The 21459-nt window shown below is 37.4% G+C and overlaps 2 protein-coding genes across 2 annotated transcripts; both read right to left on the reverse strand.

The window, feature by feature from the left end:
* Positions 1 to 809: 809 nt before the first annotated feature.
* On the reverse strand, positions 810 to 1791 carry LOC103278486 (mas-related G-protein coupled receptor member H). The gene has a single exon (XM_008108338.2). The coding sequence runs from the start codon at positions 1782 to 1784 to the stop codon at positions 810 to 812; it is 975 nt and encodes a 324-aa protein (XP_008106545.1). The 5' UTR covers positions 1785 to 1791.
* Positions 1792 to 12135: 10344 nt separating this feature from the next.
* Positions 12136 to 19455, reverse strand: LOC107982764 (mas-related G-protein coupled receptor member H-like). The gene is made up of 2 exons (XM_062979979.1): positions 15977 to 19455; positions 12136 to 13842 (listed from the first exon to the last, which is right to left on the reverse strand). The coding sequence occupies exon 2, from the start codon at positions 13782 to 13784 to the stop codon at positions 12795 to 12797; it is 990 nt and encodes a 329-aa protein (XP_062836049.1). The 5' UTR covers positions 13785 to 13842; positions 15977 to 19455; the 3' UTR covers positions 12136 to 12794.
* Positions 19456 to 21459: the final 2004 nt, after the last annotated feature.

A 21459-nucleotide genomic window follows, 5' to 3' on the forward strand; every position in this document is an offset into this window, starting at 1 on the left:
AGTAATAATAATAATAATAATAATAATAATAATAATAATAATAATAATAATTTATAGACTACCCTATCTCCCCGAAGGGACTCAGGGTGGTTTCCAACAACATGGCAACCATTCAATGCCAAAAGAAAACCATACAAACAGTTTACATGAGGGCAAGACACATTAGACAAACGAAACAATCTAACTGTAACTTAATAAACAAAACGATGACAAATAAAATAAAGATTAATAAAATAAATATAAGAAATATAAATAAAATACAACCATCATAAAATACAGAAACCCTGACAAAACACACTAAAATAAAATATAAAACCGAATACATTGGAACTCCATCAGGCGAGGTTCAAGAATCCAATGGCCAGGGGTTTTCAAAAAGGCACAATAGATCTGATAAACCTGACATTCATTATGAAAAAAGTGCATGAAAAAGTGCATGCAAAACATTGAAAATGAATGTTTGGGTTTTTAGGATGTAAGCCGCCCTGAGTCCCCTTTGGAGAGATAGAGGCGGGGTATAAAAAAATAAAGTTATTATTAGTTAGGAGGTATCAGTGATTTATTTAAAGATTGTTTCATTCTCCATTTTATCCTGTGCAGTCATTCTTTGTTGGATTGCCCTCCCTCTTCCCTTTCTTCCTTTGTTTTTACATTTTATGGTTTTGATAAAATCCACTAAACCAAAAGCTATATAAATGACTTTTAGCTCGTGCCGATTTATATTTTAATATGTATGTTATTGGTTTGCCTTGGCAGGGTATAAATAAAGTTATTATTATTATTATTATTATTACTATTATTCCACTGACTTATGTGAACTCTGTTTCATCTTTGAAAACCCTTTGCAACATGACTTTGCTGGATTCCCATGATCTACACTTGCACTCATTCCCGACAAAGAAGTAAAGAATTGGGTTAATGCTGCTGTTCAGAGCAATTAACAGGCTAAAAATTGGAATTGCAATAATGTGAAAATCATAACGAATAATAGACAAGAAGTAAACACAGTTATAAGGAACAGCAGTGAAAATGAAGAAAAGGAGGATTATTAGTACAATGGTGTGAAGCTTTCCTGGCTGATGTCTAAATGATATCTTGATAAATAGGATTAGAGTAGAGACCACCATGATTGGTGTGATGATAAAAAGAATTATAGCAGAAATAGTTCGGATATATATAACCCAAGAGTCTAGCAAACAATAATAAGAAAGCAAGAATGTAGTTACAATATCAAGGGCAGACACTATCCAGCACAAAACTGAAATAGTAGTGGAAAAGTATGTTGGCCGGTGACAGTGGGCCCAGATTGGAAAGAGAACGAAAATACATCTTTCCACAGCAATGGCTGTCAGAAGATATAAACCCACACAATGTGTGAGGACAACAGAATACCCCAAGAGTAGCTTTATTGTTTTGACATCCGCCCCATTTGACATAGAAATGATGTCAATGACAAGTGAAACAAATTTATTCATAAGCATACTGAAATCAGCGATGGCTAAGTTTAAGACATAGATGGTGAAATGATTTCTTTTAATACAGAAACCAAGCAACCAAATCACAAATCCATTCCCCACCATCCCTACAATGCTTAGAAGCAAAGTAAGGATAGAAATAACCTGCACAATTGGATCGGGTTGGGATGTGAATTCTATATTGAACAATTGTTCATAGAACTTTTCAGCTTCACTGAGAACCTTTACATAGGTGCCACTGCAAGTAGAATAAACTCCATGATAGATTTCTTGTTTGTCTGTATGGTTCAGAGCAAGTACACTTCTCATGGTCAAAATGAAGCTGCTTATCAGATAAAGTCCACAGAGAAAGAGAGAGATAGACCTGTTTTGAGACAAAATACATGATGGAATTATCCATTCTGGTGCACCACAGATTTGGCCCACATCTCAGGCCATTTGTGACCTTCAAATAAGACAGCCAGGCTGGCTCCACACGAAGTCCATGGGCAAGTCATAGCTCTACTTTGATCAGCCTAGGACCACTGTGGAAAGCCTACTTGGCACTACTGCTGAAGTGGCAACTTAGGCATGTGGTCATCAAGGAGGGGTTACTCTCCCTCTTTGTATTGACTGTATTGAGAAGTGGGATAGTGCCTCCTCTGCTATATAGATCAGGACTTCCTCTCATGACCTCTTTCCTCTAGAGAAATTTTTACATGGCTCCGGGTATATAGATATTTAAAATAGGCATATAATAAACTATTTACTGATTATAAATCAGCACTTGCAAGGGCTTGCTAAACAAGTTGACCTTCCTTTGGAGTACAGCTGAAGAAGTTTCTTCATTGCATGATGTTGCTAACAGATTTGTGTACCGTATATACTTGAGTATAAGCCGACCCGAATATAAGCCGAGGCTTTTTACCACAAAAAACTGGGAAAACGTATTGACTCGAGTATAAGCCAAGGGTGGGAAATGCAGCAGCTACTGTTAAATTTCAAAAATAAAAATAGATACCAATAAAATTACATTAATTGAGGCATCAGTGGGTTAAATGTTTTGAATATTTACTGTATTTCAAAGAAAAACAGTAAACTAACTCTATAAGTGGAAAAGCAACAATAACTTTATAATAATAATCATCATCAACAACAACAGCTTCCTTTGTACCCTGGCCTATCTATCTCCCCTGGGGAACTCAGGCCAGCTTCCAACATAGTAACAGGCAAACATATAATGCCTACATAAACAATGCAGAGCTAGATATAGATCTATCATTATATATACTAATTTCACATGTGTATTTTCCCCTGAAACCTTTGCAAATCCTCTCTCTATGTGCATTTTCCTCCTGCAATATTTCCAAGCCCGATTTATCAATGTTTATATCTATCTAGACATCTGTGTGTGTGTGTGCACGCACGCGCATTTTCCCTCTGCACTTGCAAACATGTGAGGATAAAATTCATATAAAATTCATATATAAAATTAATGTATACATATAGGAACAGATATACAGGTACATGGAAATCTCTAGTTATCTATATTTACATAGGATTTGCAAAGACCTGTAAACATATGAGGGGAAAATTCATATATTAATGTATTTGTAGGGGGAACATCTATATAAATATTTAGAAGCTTTGGGGCATGCATTTACCCAAGGAAGGAATGCAAGCAAAGCCACCCTAAAAACAACTTTGTCCTCTTTTCTCCTGCCCTTTCCCACCTCTTTTCTTTCTCCCTTTTTCAAACTCTAAAAGTAGCCAGAAAAGGCTTTTTAAAACTTCTCTCCCCCTCCCAAAAAAACCCACCTCATTTTTGTTTCCTTCCCTCCCTTTGGACGCAAATGTTCTTGCAATAGTAGTAGTAGTAGTAATAATAGTAATAGTAATGAATCGTGCAAATTTGCAAGAATATCTTTTTTCTTCCCCTTCTGCCCATGCAATCTGGCTTGCAAGGGTTTCTCTTACACTCTCCTTTTGCTTTTGAAAACCTTTGCTTCTCTTCTGTCTCTCTCTCAAAAAAATATAAGATATCCAGCCTGGGAGGAGAAGCAGAGGAGGGAGATTTTGGAAACAAAAACATACTGTGGCTTCCAGGCTCCACTGCTGGCTCGACCTTGACCTGAATATAAGCTGGGGGAGGCTTTTTCAGCTCATAAATAAGGGCTGAAAAACTCAGCTTATCTTCGAGTATATATGGTAAATGGCTAGTGTTCAGAAACCTTTTACTGTTACCAAATTTTTCACAACCCCAATTTAAGTTAAGGGGATCCCATTTGGGGTTGGGACCCACAGATTAAGAAGCAGTGATATAGATAAATCAGTTCAAATTGGACCCAATCTAGGCATTCATATGGCAGAAGAACCTAGAGACAGTATAAACTATTCCCCAACTTTGTTTAGTTTGGAGCAAAGTTGGCTTAAGCACAAAAAGAGATGGATCACCCCTAGAAAAAGTTGGATGTCATTTGAAATGATGGCACCAGCTTCAGGGTGAGTCCAGTGTCCAGTTCAGGGTGAGGCCAGTGTAGATATATCCCACCCCTTTCTCATAAGTTTTTTTTTCTCATAAATTTGTATACATGCTTTTAAAGCAACAAGACTAAGTATCAAACTACTAGTTTATACATGAGAGAAAGGATAAAATGAATGTTTCATTAACTTCCATTCAACACAAGATTGCAGCAGAGTGACCCTTATGGATAATCAAATTTGCTCTGGAGGGCCCAAATTTTGTAATCACTGAATATCCCCAAAATAGAGGAAGGGATGTTTGTGTTCCAGAACTAGTGTACTTTGCACCATGATCGAAATGACATCACTGGTTTAGATGACAATTCGGACAGGAGACATTAGATAACTATCAATTTAGATAGAGCTAAAATATGGCTTTGTCTTACATTTCAGTTGCAATACTCCATTCCTTTCTTGAGAATAGAAATGAGATATGGGATAGGTTCCCTGACTGCTGTTATCCATGAATATACAAAACTATGAAATGAAACCTATTGAAATGAAGGATTTCTGTTCCCAAAATGCCACAGAATCATAAAAGTGGATATATTTTTTCAGACATGAAAAAATGAATCTGAGACTACCAATCCTACAGATATAAGTTTTGTATATTTCATTAATCTTCATCTGACCAATTCCTTTTCTATTGGAGTTGCCCTTATGGTTGAAGGAAACCCATCTAATCCAGAACTTTCTAGTGTTGAATGAACACAACAGAGACTATGCCATATTAGTTACAATAGAATGTGACTTTTAAGGAGCCAGAGTCAGCTAATTTCTAAACTATTGCTAGGTTGATTCATAACATTTAAAAACAGTTAAAACCAAAGCAGGACTTCAAAAACCTGGAAAGGAGGGAACATAAGAGTGTAGATGTTGAAATTAATGCTTTTAGTTTTGTTTATGATAAGGACTATGTTGGTGTGAAGACAACAAGAGAGAGGAGACAATTTGAGTGTCTATGGAGAAAAAAAATATATAGCCTAGAAAAATAGGAATACAATATCATACCTTGTTTCCAGTTCAAATGCTCAGAAATCCATTAAAGCAGCATTGAAAAAATCCAATTCAGAAGTTTCAGATGTAATTCCAAGTTTTTGTGTTCGAAACAGTTGGTTCATCCAGAAGAGACACCTAGTTATAGATGAGTTACAAGAGAACAAAACATTTATTTCTTGGTTCAGCAAGGTCGAAGCAAGACCATCATTGGTAAGTGCCTATTAGTCCTGGGTATTTTAGCAATAAGGAAAGAAGATGCCTCTAAAGTTTTAACTCCAATTCTAATTCCAACAGAACATTGAGGAATTATAAATCTAGGTTCAGTTATATTGTAGTTTTGATTCACATTTCAGTTTCCTACTCCATCCCTTTCTCAATAACAGAACAGAACAAATGAAATCATGTGTGCATTTAATAGGGTAAGGTTAAGGTTTTCCCTTGATATTAAGTCTAGTTGTGTCCGACTCTGGACGTTGGTGCTCATCTCAATTTCTAAACCGAAGAGCCGGCGTTGTGCGGAGACACCTCCAGGGTCATGTGGCCGGCATGACTGCATGGAGCGCCGTTACTTTCCTGCAGAAGCGGTACCTATTGATCTACTCAAATTTGCATGTTTTCAAACTGCTAGGTTGACAGAAGCTGGGGCTAATAGGGGGAGCTTACTCCGCTCCCTGGATTCGAACCTCCAACCTTTCAGTCAGCAAGTTCAGCAGTTCAGCATTTTAACATGCTGTACCATTGGGGGCTCTGTGCATTTAATAATAATAATAATAATAATAATAATAATAATAATAATAATAGGGAAGTATTCGACTTGTGATTTTGTAATACAAAATCCAGCATATATATCTCGTTTGCTGTGTCATACTATAATAATATACTTTATTTGTAACTCGGCCTATCTCCCCAGTGGGACTCAGGTCAGTGGCAAAGATTCAATGCAATACTTGTGCATAAAATATGTACATAAAATATGATTTCTCCTGTTCTCTTGTTTCAGAGTCACACACACAGGTATATGTTAATGATGTTGGAGAGGATTAAGAAAAGGGATCTTGAGACATTTACACATGTCATGAACTATGGGGGAAAGGACTTTTGAATAGGGCAGAAACCTGTGTCTGGAGGGGATAAGATCCTCCACTTTGTGTGTACATATAAAACCATGAATAATAGCTAAACCCTTTGAAATGAAGACATCTGGCCTACAAATACCACGGGGTTATATTGGACAACCTAGAAAATCTATTCCAGCAGCTTTCTTGTGTTGCATGAACACAATAGGGAACATGTCGCAGTTGTCCTAAAAGGCGACCTATCAGGGATTTGCATCAGGTTCAGTCAAAACCTAATTGAGCTAAGCATGTGCATAATATTTCAGAGTAGTTAAAACCAAACAAGGACTCCAAAAAAACAGAAAGGAATTAACTTAGAGTGTCTAGATTTCGAAAATACCATCATTTTGTTTAAGATAAGGAATAAAGGAAGGTTGCTGTTTGGAGGGGTGTTGGGAGAGAGAGAGGGAAAGAGAGAAAGAGGTAGGGAGGGAAGGAGAGAGTCCATGAAGAAGATCATCAAGAAAAATATGGATAGAATGTCCTACCTTGTTTCCAGTTCAATTGCTCAGAAATACATTGTAGGAGGCTTTAAAAAATCAATTTAAGCGTTCCAGGTCAAATTCCAAGTTAAAAAAAATAGAGGATTTTTTCCCCTAAAGTGACACCTTGTCTTAGAAGGAAAACAACAATGTTTCTTACTTGGTTCAGCAAGAGTGGAGCAAGAACAGCCTTGAGGGGCTCTTGGCTGTTTTAGTAATGAAGCAAGGACATTGTTCCCAAAAGTTTAACTCATAATTCCAATAGAAATTTGACCCACCCATTTTGATTATAATTTAGGGATGGGCTTCTAGTGGGTTTTTTTTTCTTCTGTAGCTGGAGCATGTTGGGAGTTGTAACTTCCTAGGCCATTTCCTTGTAATTAATACTAACACCCTTTCTTTCTTTTGTTGTTATAAATACAGGTCTTTAATTCAGATGGTTCTTGCTACAGATGGGACTTTTATGGCCAGTAGGATCTATGCAGTTTATGGAGAGGGGCAGTGAAGAACATAGGGTTTCCATTAACCCTTACAAGCTCTAGGGAGAAAAGGGGGAAACGGAAAAGAAAAGCCTCATATCTATTGGTTTTCCATTATCTGTTGGAAGAAACACCTTACTTGAATTATATCTTTGAACAACATCATAAGTTTGAAGAATACTGCATTCTTTAATGGTAAAAGCTTAGAAATGCTTTTCAGAAGGCAGTGTGGTCGATGTTTTGAACTTGCATTTTGCTTTCTATGTTATGCCTACCCAAAATGGATACTATTAATGCCATGACTTGTCAAAAAACAGCGGTTATTCACACTATTGCCATAACTGTAAATGGATAAATGATGCTGCTATCAGGTTTTGGAAACAGGCCAGCATGGTTTGAGTATTAGACTGCAAATCTGAAAACTGACCACTTAATGTGAAGCATTGGCGAATCTGTTTCATCGTGGAAAACAATGTACAAATCAGAGTGTAACTGAGTGTAAGATGCTTTTGCACTTTGCACTCAGAATTTCTCTGTCTATACTGTAGAATTCATGCAGCTTGACACCACTTTAACTGTCATGGCACAATGTTGTGGAATTAGGAAAACGGTTTGATGAGGCATCAGTACACTCTGGCAAAGAAGTCTAAAGAGCTTGTAAAACTACAACTCCCATGATTTCATACAATTGAGCATGGTGCATAACTTTATTAATTCTATAGTGTAAATGCATCCTTAGGACACATCTACATTGACCATTTAATGTCATTTCAAACCGGTATTGAAGAAAGCGGTTTCACTGTGTAGTTGATTACTAGCCTTGTGCAGAAAAATCATATCTCATCATAAGTTGGAACTAATTTGTTAGCTTCATACTTATGACGACATATCTGATGCATGGGCAGGGTCTGCACAAAAAAATTAAGAACCAAAACTTCAAAGGGCTTCATTTCTTAAGTTTTGATTCCTTCAGAAGTCTGTGATGCAGCAAAGAAATCACAGAGCAACGAAGCCCTGCTGAAAGGTAAAGTAAAACATGGAATGCCTCTCAGTCAATCAGGGCTGAGGGAGGGCAAAGGTGAAGGCAGATGGACCACCATTTGGCTTTAAATTCCAGAGCGCATTGGCGCAGTCTCCATTCTGTTATCTTGTGTCATTGGATAGAAAATTCAAGGAGCTAGCTCTCGTAGTTTTGTTTTACAAATGTTGTTTATAAAAGCTTTGAAAATTCCCTAAACATCCATGGATAAGTAAAACGTTCTGAAATTTGGTAGGCTGACAGTGATAAATGTGTCCTACCATTGTAGCAAGTTTCACCTCAATATCTATAAATATGAGGGAGAAAGGAGCCCCTGAAGTCTTCCCATTTGTGCAATTACTATAACAAAAAGTAATGAAATGTAATTACTCACATTATAGCAACGAAATTATCATACTTTGACACCATGTTAACGGCAGTCTCTGAGAATGTAACACGAACATCTGCTTGTCCAGTTTTAATGGATTCATTTCAATTGGTGCAGCTCAAGGATGTGGACAAGATCTTTGGAGAGGCAAGGCCAACCACATGCATCCTTGACCCCTGCCCATCCTGGCTGGTAAAGGAAGCCAGAGGGGGGTTGGCAGAGTTGGTGAAGGTGGTGGTTAATGTCCCCCTTCAGGAAGACAAGATTCCAGCCAGCTCAAAAGAAGCTGTTATAAAACCGCTGTTGAAGAAACCAGCACTGGACCCCACTCAATTGTCAACTTTCGGTCAGTTTCCAATCTTCCCTACTTGGGCAAAGTCATGGAATGTGTGGTTGCCTCGCAACTCCAGGAATTCTTGGTAGACACTGATTTCCTAGATCCGGCACAGTCTGGCTTTAGGCCAGGACATGGAACTGAAACAGCCTTGGTCACCCTCGTACATGATCTACGTCTGGAACTGGATGAAGGGAGTGTGTCCCTTTTGGTTTTGCTGGACCTCTCAGAGACCATGGTATCCTCTTGGGACGCCTCACAGAAATGGGGCTCAGAGGTACTGTTCTGCAGTGGCCCCAGTCCTTCCTGGAGGGTCAGTCCTAGAAGTGGTTGTTGCAGGACACTTGCTCGGTCCCACAACCATTGTCTTATTTAACATTTACATGAAGCCGTTGGGAGAGATCATCAGGAGTTTTGGAGTACAGTGTCATCTGTAATTAGATGATGTCCAACTCTGTCACTCCTTTCCAGGCTATGCAGGTCCTGAACTGGTGCTTGGCAGCTGTGTTGGACTGGATGAGGGTGAATCCAGGCAAGAAAGACGTCCTCCTGGTCAGTTGTAAGGCAGAACAGGACATAGGTTACAGCTTGTGCTGGACGGGTTACACTCCCCTTGAAAGCGCAGGTTCGCTTTCTAAGGAGAGCAAGTGACAAGTTTATAATCTTGTAAGTACCCGGAAATGTGTCTTAGTATATGATATTTAATGGATATATTTATAGCATATGCTGATATATATAACAATTTCAAACCACCAGAAGAAGGCCTGCAGATAGGCTGAAACCGGTCGTGGGCGGCTGATTTACAGTCAAGAACACACGGCGCTGATACTACAGCAGAGTCTCGCTTATCCAACGTAAACGGGCTGGGAGAAAGTTGGATAAGCGAATATGTTGGATAATAAGGAGAGATTAAGGAAAAGCCTATTAAACATCAAATTAGGTTATGATTTTACAAATTAAGAACCAAAACATCATATTATGCAACAAATTTGAGAGAAAAAGTAGTTCAATACACAGTAATGCTATGTAGTAATTACTGTATTTACGAATTTAGCACCAAAATATCAAGATATATTGAAAACATTGACTACAAAAATGCGTTGGATAATCCAGAACATTGGATAAGCGAGTGTTGGATAAGTGAGACTCTACTGTATCTTCAAAGTGACTCTACAAAACCCATACAATATTATTTGTTATCACTGTGAATTTGAACAGTATAACTGGTTTAATATTCAAATCATTTACTGTACTTACTTATTTTCTATTTTGTGTATAAGTGGGCCATTTGTGTTGAGTTTGTCTACTCAGGAACCCATTCAAATATTGTAACATGCCCGTTTGTGTACCTGCAGCACTTCTTTCTTCCCACCCATTATGAAACTACTACTTTCATGTAAGGTTTTCCCATCTTATTGATAAGGTCCAGAAGTATCCACCCTTAGGGATGAACGCACAGATAATCAGTGTATACCTTTCATTGAACAGTTATATCAACACAATTGCCCATTGTGTTCATTGGACTCCTTCTTTGTTTAACCTGGCCTGAACAATTAATCCAATCTTCAGGGTGGAATTTCAAATGGACCCACATTTCAAACCAGTAAATGAGCTCCTTGAATTTATCTGCCATCAGGAAACCAATCACAGAATCCGCTGCACAGAGTTCTTGGCCAATGGAAGTCTGGATTCTATCAGGCTCTGTTTTCAGCCAATCAGAGGTGCTGAAAACCTCTGGTGCAGGGACTTTGAATAGCCGTGAAAGTAAAGATCTTAGCAGATAGTTGAAATCACTTAACAAGAAGATCTTAGAATTCTAATGGGCATATTAGAATTCTAATGAGGTATCTTCTTTTAAATAGCCCGGACCCAAACTGTATAGGGCGGTACAAGTCGTAACCTGAGTTTTGATTTTTTTTCCCCCTTAAGCCATGGGTTTGGTTGGCACTGTGAAGTCCTATTTCACTTTGCCCAAAGAGGACACATTCAGAAGGCAGTGCTCAATACTCTTCTTAATCACTGTGGCTATTGGCCCATTTTTGTCCTGAGAGTTCCCATGTAATGACGATGACAATGAGAAACGTCATGCCAGAAACATCAGCTTTACTAAGTAAGCATATAGGCGACATTACAAATTGTACTATTTAACTTAGTGAAAGAAAATATCATCTCTGGATGCATTTTGGAAAAATATTTTATCTACAGACAGTCCCCAAATTACAAACATCCGACTTACAAACAAAAGTACAAAATGTTTTTTGTTATTTATGTGATGCTTATCTCACCTGATTGTTTCACTGCACATGTGCACATTGTACATTTTGAATAAATAAATGCATATAGACATAGATAGAGATAGATAGCAATAAATATAGCAGTGATACATATGATTGTCATCAATGCCCCCGGTGGTGCAGTGGATTAAATCGCTGAGCTGCTGAACTTGCTGACTGAATAGTCACCAGTTCAAATCCGGAGAGCAGGGTGAGCTCCTGCTGTTAGCCCCAGCTTCTGCCAATCTAGCAGTTCGAAACATACAAATGTGAGTAGATCAATAGGTACCGCTCTGGTGGGAAGGATGGTGCTCCATGCAGTCATGCCAGCCACATGACCTTGGAGGTGTCTATGGACAATGCCAGCTCTTCGGCTTAGAAATGGAGATGAGTACCAACCCCCAGATTAAGACATGACTAGACTTAATGTCAAGGGAAAACCTTTACCCTACATATGATTATGAAATAGGTATTATTATACAATTGTAGTATTATTAAATACTAAGATATCAATTATTTAGACATATATGGCATTCACAAAACAATCCAAAATAAAATTTTACACATACATGACCTCACCATGAAACTTTGTATTTCAGCAATGACTACACCAACAGAATTTCTACAAATCTGTTATGGATATAATCAATTTTTAACCCACACACAGTATACAATTCAATTACAATACAAAGTTTTCCAGTTATAAATATTTAAAATAATGTCCTGAATATTAATATTAGAAGCAGTGATTTTGATAAAACTAATTGGGTTTTTTTTGACAAATGGAAATTATAACATGGAAAAATTGACTTCACAAAGATGCCATTGACAATTATTCACATCAATATACTGTATATTCCAATCCAAATAAATGTTTATTTATACTATGTGGAATAAGAATTCCACTCCCTGCAAACGGGCTAGCAATGAGAGAAATTCCAAAGTTAAAAGAAATGAAGTTTAGAAAAGTGGATGAGGCACTGAGTCTACAACTGGCATGGGAAACTTCAGCCCTCCTGGTGTTTTGGACTGCAACTCTCACAATTCCTAACAGCCGGTAGGCTGTTAGGAATTGTGGGAGTTGTAGTCCAAAACACCAGGAGGGCTGAAGTTTGCCCATGTCTGGTTTGCAACAACAGAGATATTAATACTGGATATTTGGAACTTGAGGAAGATATCAGTGATTTATTCCTGGGATCATTTTGTATTGCCATGTAGCCAGGTCTTTGCACTTCTACTGTTAGACTGCTCTCAATTTTCCTTCCTCTTTCTTTTAGTCTAAAGCCAAGGATCTTTATAAAATCCAACATCCAAATAAATGATTTTTAGGATAGTTAATAGCCATTTATTTGGATAGTGAGTTTTACCGAACACCTAGAATGGTTTTTAGGATAGTTAATAATGGAGCCCCGGTGGCTCAGTGGGTTAAACCCTTGTGCTGGCAGGATGATGACTTGAAGGCTGGATTGCTGGCCTGAAGGTTGCCGGTTTGAATCCAACCGGGGGAGAGCACAGATGAGCTCCCTCTATCAGCTCCAGCTCCATGCGGGACCATGAGAGAAGCCTCCCACAAGGATGGTAAAAACATCAAAAACATCCAGGCGTCCCCTGGGCAACGTCCTTGCAGACAGACAATTCTCTCACACCAGAAGCGACTTGTAGTTTCTCAAGTTGCTCCTGACATGGAAAAAGGATAGCGAATTAAAATTTAAGTATCTTGGCTTTGTCACTATGTCATTATGGTTTCTGCATGCTCTGTTTCATCTTTAAAAATTCTTTGGAACACATCTTTGATGGATTCAAAGGATCTACAGTTGCACTGTATCCCAACAAAGAAGTAAATAATTGAGTTAATGCTGCTATTCAGAATAACTAACAAGCTAAACACTGGAACCGCAATAGAATGAAAATTATAATTGATGGTAGACACGAAGAAAAAAGTACCATATGGGATAGCGGTGATTATGAAGAAGATGAGAATTATCAGTATGATAGTATGCAGCTTTCCTGACTGATGCCTAAAGGAAATCTTGATGAATAGAATCAGGGTAGAGATTACCATGACAGGTGTTAAAATAAAGAGGTTTATACCAAACATAATCCTGATAAATGTAACCCAAAGATCTAATAAACAAAAATAATGAAGCAAGAATTCAGTAATACAAAACAGGGCAGATACTATCCAGGACAAGACTGAAACAGTGATGGAAAGCTGCTTTGGCCGGTGACAACGGGCCCAGATGGGAAAGAGAATGCAAAGACACCTTTCTACACCAATGGCTGTCAGAAGATACAAACCTACAGAATATGAGCAGAGAGCAAATTGCCAGAAAAACCACTGTATCTTTTGAACATTGGCCACTTTTAATTCAGTATTGAATAGAGGGACACTGAAAGCCAATGAACCTATAAGCATACCAAGATCAGCGATGGCTAAGTTCAAGACATAGATGGTGAATTTATTTCTCTTAATGCAGAAACCAAGCAGCCAAACCACATATCCATTTCCCACTATCCCTACAATGATTATACAAAAAGTAAGAATAAAAATGGCATGGATAGTTGAATCAGGTTTGGATAAAAATGCTACTTTGAGGAATTGGTCATTAAACCATTCAGCTTTACTGAAAACGTCTTCATCGCTGCCACCGCAAGTAGAAGGACTTCCATGATAGCTTTGTTGTTTGTCTGTAAGGTTCAGAGAAAATACACTTCTCATGTTGAAAATGAAACTGCTTGTTGGTGAAATCCACAGAGAGAGAGAGAGATAGATGGTCCTGTTTGGAAACACAATACATGAGAGAATTATCCATTCTGATGCATCACAACTTTTTGGAATTATATGTTTTATTAAAATCAAACATAGTAACATTCACATTACACACAGAAAATTAAGATAATGAAGGGTGATATTAAAATAAAAATTATACTTTATCTTAAGGCATTTGTCTACACTGGTCACCTAGTCCAAGGCCAGTTTATTTATTTATTTATTTATTTATTTATTTATTTATTTATTTCCAACATTTATATCCCTCCCGGACTGAGGGCAGTGTACACAATTGGCAACAATTCAATGCCGACACATAATTAAAACATAGCAGTAAATAAAATTCATTACAAACAGTTAATACAATATAAAAATATAAAACATATAGTTAAAATCTGTAGATCTAGATTGATTCCAGATCTACCATGATAGTGGCCACACACATCTGACTGAATACTGCATAGAATAGGTGACCATGTTCAACTAGGACAGCCAGGCTGTCACCTCATTGATTGAATGGGAAAGTAACCTGCTTTCAGCACTGCTGTCTGCACTTTCTAACCAGCCTAGGATCACTTAATGTGGGATTACTCACCCCATCTGTGTGGATTGTAATCCCCCTTTGGTTGTGTATCTTCTGCATACAATTAACTGAGCAGTTCAGACTGGATCCAATTAAGGTATTCACATGCATCAAAACCTAAGGTCACTATAGACTGGTCCCCAACTTTGTTTAGTTCAGAGCAAAGTTGGTTTAAGCACAAAAAGAAATATATCCTCCTCAGAAGAAGCTGCCTATAATCAGCACTGAGAGCACTAGCTTCAGGCTGAGTTCAATGTAGACATAGGCCTTGTCTTCCACCTTTTTGCCATAAAGTGAAGCAAATGTGTACACAATATTTTAAAGCATATCTTGCTTATGCATGAGATGGTTAATGGAGGAAGTATAAAATGAAAGTATCAGTTACTAACATTCAACATAAATATGCATCAGAATGACCCTTATTGGTAATCGGTGTTTACCCTTCATGGCCAAAGTTTTGGAATCATTGAATATCCCCAAAATGCAGATAAGGAAGTTTGTGTTCTAGAACTAGTATACTTTGCACTGTGTTAAAATGAAATCACTAGTTTAGGTAACATCTACACATAGCCCAATTTGGACAGAAGAGACATTAGGCAATTGTGAGTTTAGCTAAAGGTAAAGGTTTTCCCCTGATGTTAAGTCCAGTCATGTCTGACTCTGTGGGTTGGTGCTCATCTCCATTTCTAAGCCAAAGAGCCGGCATTGTCCGTAGACACCTCCAAGGTCACGTGGCTGGCATGACTTCATGGATCGCTGTTACCTTCCCGCCACAGCGGTACCTATTGATCTACTCACATTTGCATGTTTTTGAACTGCTAGGTTAACAGGAGCTAGGGCTAACAGCGGGCATTCATTCCGCTCCCAGGATTTGAACCTGGGACCTTTTGGTCAACAAGTTCAGCAGCTCAGTGCTTTAACACGCTGTGCCATCAGGGGCCCCAAGTTGTGAGTTTAGGTAGAGCTAAATTATGGTTTAGTTTCACATTTCAGTTGTACACACCATTCTTTTCACAACAAATAGAAATGAAAGCCTATCTATCTATCTATCTATCTATCTATCTATCTATCTAACTATCTATTTATCTACCTATATACATTTTGTTGGAGAGGGATTTGAAATGAGAGTGGTATGAATCAAGGGGAGAAAGAATTCTGAGTACAGAATGATCCTGTCTCCGTGTGACACATGTTTCCAGACTTTGCATGGATATGCAAAATCATGGATAACAGCAACATTTATTGAAATGATGGACCTCTAGTGCCAAAATATCACAGAGACATTCAGTAGATATATTTTGGCAGATGTGGACAAATAAAAATGTGTCTGCTTGACCCACAGATAAAGGGGTGTGCTACATTTCTTTCATTCACCATCTGACCGATTACCTTTCTATTGGAGTTGCCCTTATGGGTAAAGGAAACCCATCTAATCCAGAACATCCTAGTGTTGCATGGACACAACAGAGACTATGTCATAATTACATTAGAGGGTAAATTTGCATGTTAATGGAGAAGAAAATATATAGCCAAGAAAAATAGGGATACAATGTCTTACCTTGTTTCCAATTCAAATGCTCAGAAATATGTTAAAACAGGCTTGAACATTTTCAGTTCACACATTTCAGGTGTAATTTCAAGTTATTTTCTTGTGTTCAAAAATATTGCTTCATCCAGAAGGAACACCTAGTCATAGAGAAGTTACAAGATAACAAAATATTAATTTCCGCAAAGTTGAAGCAAGACCATCAAGTGCCTATTAGTCCTGGGTATTTTAGCAACAAGGAAAGAAGATGCTCCAAAAGTCTTAACTCTAATTCTAATTCCAACAGAACATTGGGGAATTATAAATCTAGGCTCCATTATTTTGTAGCTTTAATTCACCTTTCAGTTTCCTAGCTACTCCATTGCTTTCTCAAGAAAACAAGTGAAATCACGTGTGTGCATAAAATATGATTTCCCCTGTTCTCTTTTTTCAGATTTACTTTGATATATATACAATATATGATGAAATATTGTGGGAGAGGATTAAGAGCAGGCATCTAAAGTCCAATTTACACATGTTATGAACTTTGGGGAAAAAGGACTTCTGAGTATGGTATGAACTCTGTATCTGCAGGTGATAAGATCCTTGACTTATGAAACCATGAATAATAGCAAAACCTAATCTAACCCAGCAAATAAATATGTTTAGCCTTCAAATGCCATGGGATTGTGCTGTAGAACCTAGAAAATTTAGTCCAGCTACTTCGTAGTGTTGCATGAGCACAACAGGGTATATTCCATATTTGCTGTCCGGGATCTGCATCAGCCTCAGCTGGAGTCTAAATTGAGTATCAAACTAGGATGCTTCATAACATTTCAGAACAGTTAAAACTAAACCAGGACTCCAAAAAACAAGACAGGGATGAACACGAGGGTGTGGATTTTCCAATTAATAGTATTCATTTTGTTTGGAATAAGGACTAGGGGAGGTTGCTCTTTGGAGGACCATGAAGACATTAAGATTTTAAATACTCATTAGAAAGAGGGGAGAGAGAGCATGAGAGTCTATGGAGAAAAAAAAAGATATGGATAGAATGTCTTACCTTGTTTCCAGCTCAAGCGCTCAGAAATGCATTATAGCAGGTTCAAAAAGAAAAAAAAAATCCCATCCAGACAGTTACTCACATCCTAATGGGTGGATCTCACGCAACATACATAAGTCTAGTTGGCTAATTGCACCCTTTACAATTATTTATCCCTGGACGCTCCACAGGTATAGATGCTCCACTTCTTTCACTACCATCAGATCCTCTGCCAGCCACAGATGCAGACAAAATATCAGGAGAAAATGCTGCTAGAACACAGTCATAAAGCCAGGAAATCACCCAAAACCACAGTGATTCCGGCTGTGAAAGCCTTCAACAATACAAGGAAGGAAGCTGCTTTTAAAGGGTAACTATAAATCCAAACTGAAACTTGATAATACTCTTTTCACTATAGTTTAGGGGTGGACATATAGTGATTTATGTTTGTAGCTGGAGGAACCGTGGGCTTTTTAAAGCTCCCAAGGTCATTTCCTCGTCATTAATACCAGCACTTTCTTTCTTTCAGTCTGTCCAGTACAAATATTTAATTCAAGTGGGCCCTGCTACAGATGGGATTTGTATGGCCAGCAGGCTCCATGCAGTCTATGCAAGGGCAGTGAAGATACCAGAGTTTCCATCAACCCCTACAAGCTTTGGGGAGAAAATAGAGGGAAGAAATAGACAAGCCTCTGACCCTTTGGTTTTCTATTATCTATTGGAAGAATCCTCTTCCTTCAATTATATCTTCTAACAACGTCATAACTGTGGAGGGAGTCTTTTACCAAGAGAATACTACATTCTTTAAATGCAAAAACTTAGAAATAGTTTACAGAAGGTGGTGTGGTCATTTCTAGATACAGTCCTTTCGACTTGCATTTTGCTTTCTATGGTATGCCTACCCAGAATGGATCTCGTTAATCCTATGATATGTAAAAAAATAAAAATATATCAGAAACAGAGAATCATTTTTAGTAATAGTAAAAATGTAGTTGAACTTTTGGCTCACCAAAGAAGTAAACCATTTTCACCTTTAAAATATACAGTAGAGTCTCACTTATCCAACATTCTGGATTATCCAACGTATTTTTGTAGTCAATGTTTTCAATATATCATTATTTATTTACTTATTTATTTATTTACATCATTTATATTTCGCCCTTCTCACCCTGAAGGGGACTCAGGGCGGATCACATTACACATATTAGGCAAACATTCAATGCCTTTTTAACACAGGACAAAGACAAACAAACATAGCTCCGAGCGAGCCTCGAACTTATGACCTCCTGGTCAGTGACTCATTGCTCTCCCGTCTGCGCCACAGCCCCATGATATTTTGGTGCTAAATTAGTAAATACAGTAAATACAGTAATTAATACATAGCATTAATGTGTAATGAACTATTTTTTCTGTCAAATTGGTTGTATAACATGATGTTTTGATATTTAATTTGTAAAATCATAACCTATTTTGATGTTTAATAGGCTTTTTCTTAATCTCTCCTTATTATCCAACATATTCGCTTATCCAACGTTCTGCCGGCCAGTTTATGTTGGATAACTGAGACTCTACTGTATTTGTATTTATTTTTCAGTGTTAGAAAATAAGCCAAAACAGCCCCCTAACAAGCTAATTGTATAAACCGTGCACATTTCAACAAACATACTTTTGATTTGTAGAAGCTTCTTGTTCATTCAGTGGGTCCTAGGTATCCACTGGTGTTTGTTTCTAGGATCCCACATTGATAACAAAATCTGTCGATGCTCAAGTCACATTGTATATATATATCAGTGTAATAAAATGATGTATCACATATAAAATGACAAAATCAAGGTTAGCTATATGGAGGTTAAAATAATTTCATGCTATGGATGGTTGAATCTATGGATGCAGAATCTGTAGAAGCAGATTATGTATCAGGTTCAAGAGTGATTTAAGAAATCTTTACCATCTGATTAAGGTATATGCTATCAATAATCCCTTCAATGAAGGAACAGGACCAGAACTCTGCATCAGCTAGAAAAGGAAAACCAGAGTTGTAGCTTTGGACAAAAAGAGCCTGGGAATGACTTAACAAACATTCAAGGTGGGGACTGGAAGCATATGTTTATTTCTTTTTATCCTGGCAAGAAGAAGGTGTGCCTTATTATTTGTTAAGTATACATACCGTATATACTCGAGTATAAGCTGACTCGAATATAAGCCGAGGCACCTAATTTTACCACAAAAAAACTGGGAAAACATTGACTCCAGTATAAGCCGAGGGTGCTAAATTTCTAAAATATAAACAGATATCAATAAAAATTACATTAATTGAGGCATCAGTAGGTTAAATGTTTTTGAATATTTAGATCAAACTAATTTAAGATATGACTGTTCAACTCTGGTTAAATCATTAATCTCATCTTCTTCAATGTAAATGTGCTTATGTATCCTTTTACTAATAATAGAGTAAAATAATACATGTAATAATATATAGAGTAAAATAATAAATGCAATAATAATAATCATCATAATAAGATCAGAGTGAAATAATAAATGTAATAATAATAATAATAATAATAATAATAATAATAATAATAATAATAGAGTAAAATAAATGTAGTAGTAGCAACAACAGAGAAAAATAATAAATGTAATAATACCAATAATATAATAGAGAAAAATAATAAATGTAATAATACCAATAATATAATAGAGAAAAATAATAAATGTAATAATACCAATAATATAATAGAGAAAAATAATAAATGTACCATATATTCTCGAGTATAAGCTGACCCAAATATAAACCAACCAGGACCCTCACCCGAGTATAAGCCGAGGGGGGCTTTTTCAGTCTTAAAAAAAGGGCTGAAAAACTAGGCTTATATTCAAGTATATACAGTAACTAAATAACCTCTACACTCCTGCTTAACACAACAGAAAAATTGTTCCCTCACATTCTCATCATAGGCTGAATGGATTGCTTTTCACCCCATACAGCCAATGTCCATTAAAGCAGGCTGAAAAGGGATATAATAATGACAATAGTGAAAAAATAATGATTCGGTTGTACTCTCGGGTACAAAAGTTACCATATTTCACTATATCATGTTCAGATTCTCATGAGAATTTTTCACCATCTGTCCATTTGTTTTCATGTGCCCTGCCATGGCCCAGCACCGACCCTGAATGGATACTTGGACCTGTGCATCAGTGCATCTCATTGGAATAGTTTTTGAATTTTTTTTTCTGAAGGCAGTCTAGCCATGGATTCTGCAGTTCCAAGATTCTGTTCTTATCCACATTCAGAGTATACTGTGACTGCTGTCCTAGCTTTAAACAATTTCTTGTACTATTTGTAGGTGCTTCACAGCAAAACTCATGCAGTTTAAACCATCTCCAAGCTGAATTTTAGAGTCAGTGTAGAGGGATCTTCAGGGGCATTCTTTGACATCTGGCAAAGTGAAGCAAAACTCGACTGGAAACATCAATCTAGGTAGAGCTATTGTATGACTTTGATGCATATTTCATTTTCCGATGACATTCCTTTCTTAAGAACAGAAAGAAGAAACAGGAGGAATATAGTCTCAAAAGGAATGTTGTTAGAGAAGAACAAAAATATGGATTGTTGTATGTCTTTCAGGCTGTGTGGCCATGTTCCAGAAGTATTCTCTCCTGACGTTTCGCCCACATCTATGGCAGGCATCCTCAGAGGTTGTGAGGTATGCATAAACTAAGTAAGGAAAGGAAAGAATATATATCTGTGTAGAGTCCAGGGTGTGGCAAGAGTCCTTTGTCACTGGGAAGCCAGCATTAATGTTTCAGTTAATCACCCTAATTAGCATTGGAAAGGTTTTTGTCTCTTGCCTGGGGGCATCCTTTGTTCAGTCATAGCTGTCCTTTGCCCTCAGAGTGTTGGTTCCCATCTACTGTTTTGATACTGGCTACCAGTATTACAAAAACTCTAAAATCATGAAAGCCTTCGACAACAAAAATATGGATCTAGAATTCAATTTACACATACCATGAACTATACGGGAAAGAATTTCTGGCACAAGCCATGTATCTATAGGGGACTTACTTCTAGACTTTCTATAGATATGTGAAACCATGAATAATAGAAATTCTATTAAAATGAAAGGCGTTTGTCCCAAGAATACCACAGGGCCATACTGGAGGAGCTAGAAAATCTAACCCCGCAATTTGCTAGTGTTGTATGAACACAACAGGGAAGTTGTCATGGTTGTTCTTCAAGGTGACCTGTCAGGGGTCTGCACTGGCTTCAGGCAAAGCTTAAATTGAGTATTGAGCTAGACTGATTCATTTCAGAAAAGCTAGAACCAAAGCAGGACAACAAAAACTCGAAAAAGCATCAACATGAGGGTGTGTGTTTTGAAATTAATGCTATGCATTTTGTTTACAATAAGGACTAAAAGAGTTGCTATTTTGGTGGAGCATGGAGACCACATGAGAGCAAGAGAGTTCTGGG

This window comes from Anolis carolinensis, chromosome 4 (genome assembly GCF_035594765.1).
Source record: "Anolis carolinensis isolate JA03-04 chromosome 4, rAnoCar3.1.pri, whole genome shotgun sequence".
Taxonomy (NCBI): Eukaryota; Metazoa; Chordata; class Lepidosauria; order Squamata; family Dactyloidae; genus Anolis; species Anolis carolinensis.

Bases quoted from the DNA above. Each gene is read 5' to 3' on its own strand.
- LOC103278486 (XM_008108338.2), bottom strand. From the start codon at position 1,784: ATGAGAAGTGTACTTGCTCTGAACCATACAGACAAACAAGAAATCTAT.
- LOC107982764 (XM_062979979.1), bottom strand. From the start codon at position 13,784: ATGAGAAGTGTATTTTCTCTGAACCTTACAGACAAACAACAAAGCTAT.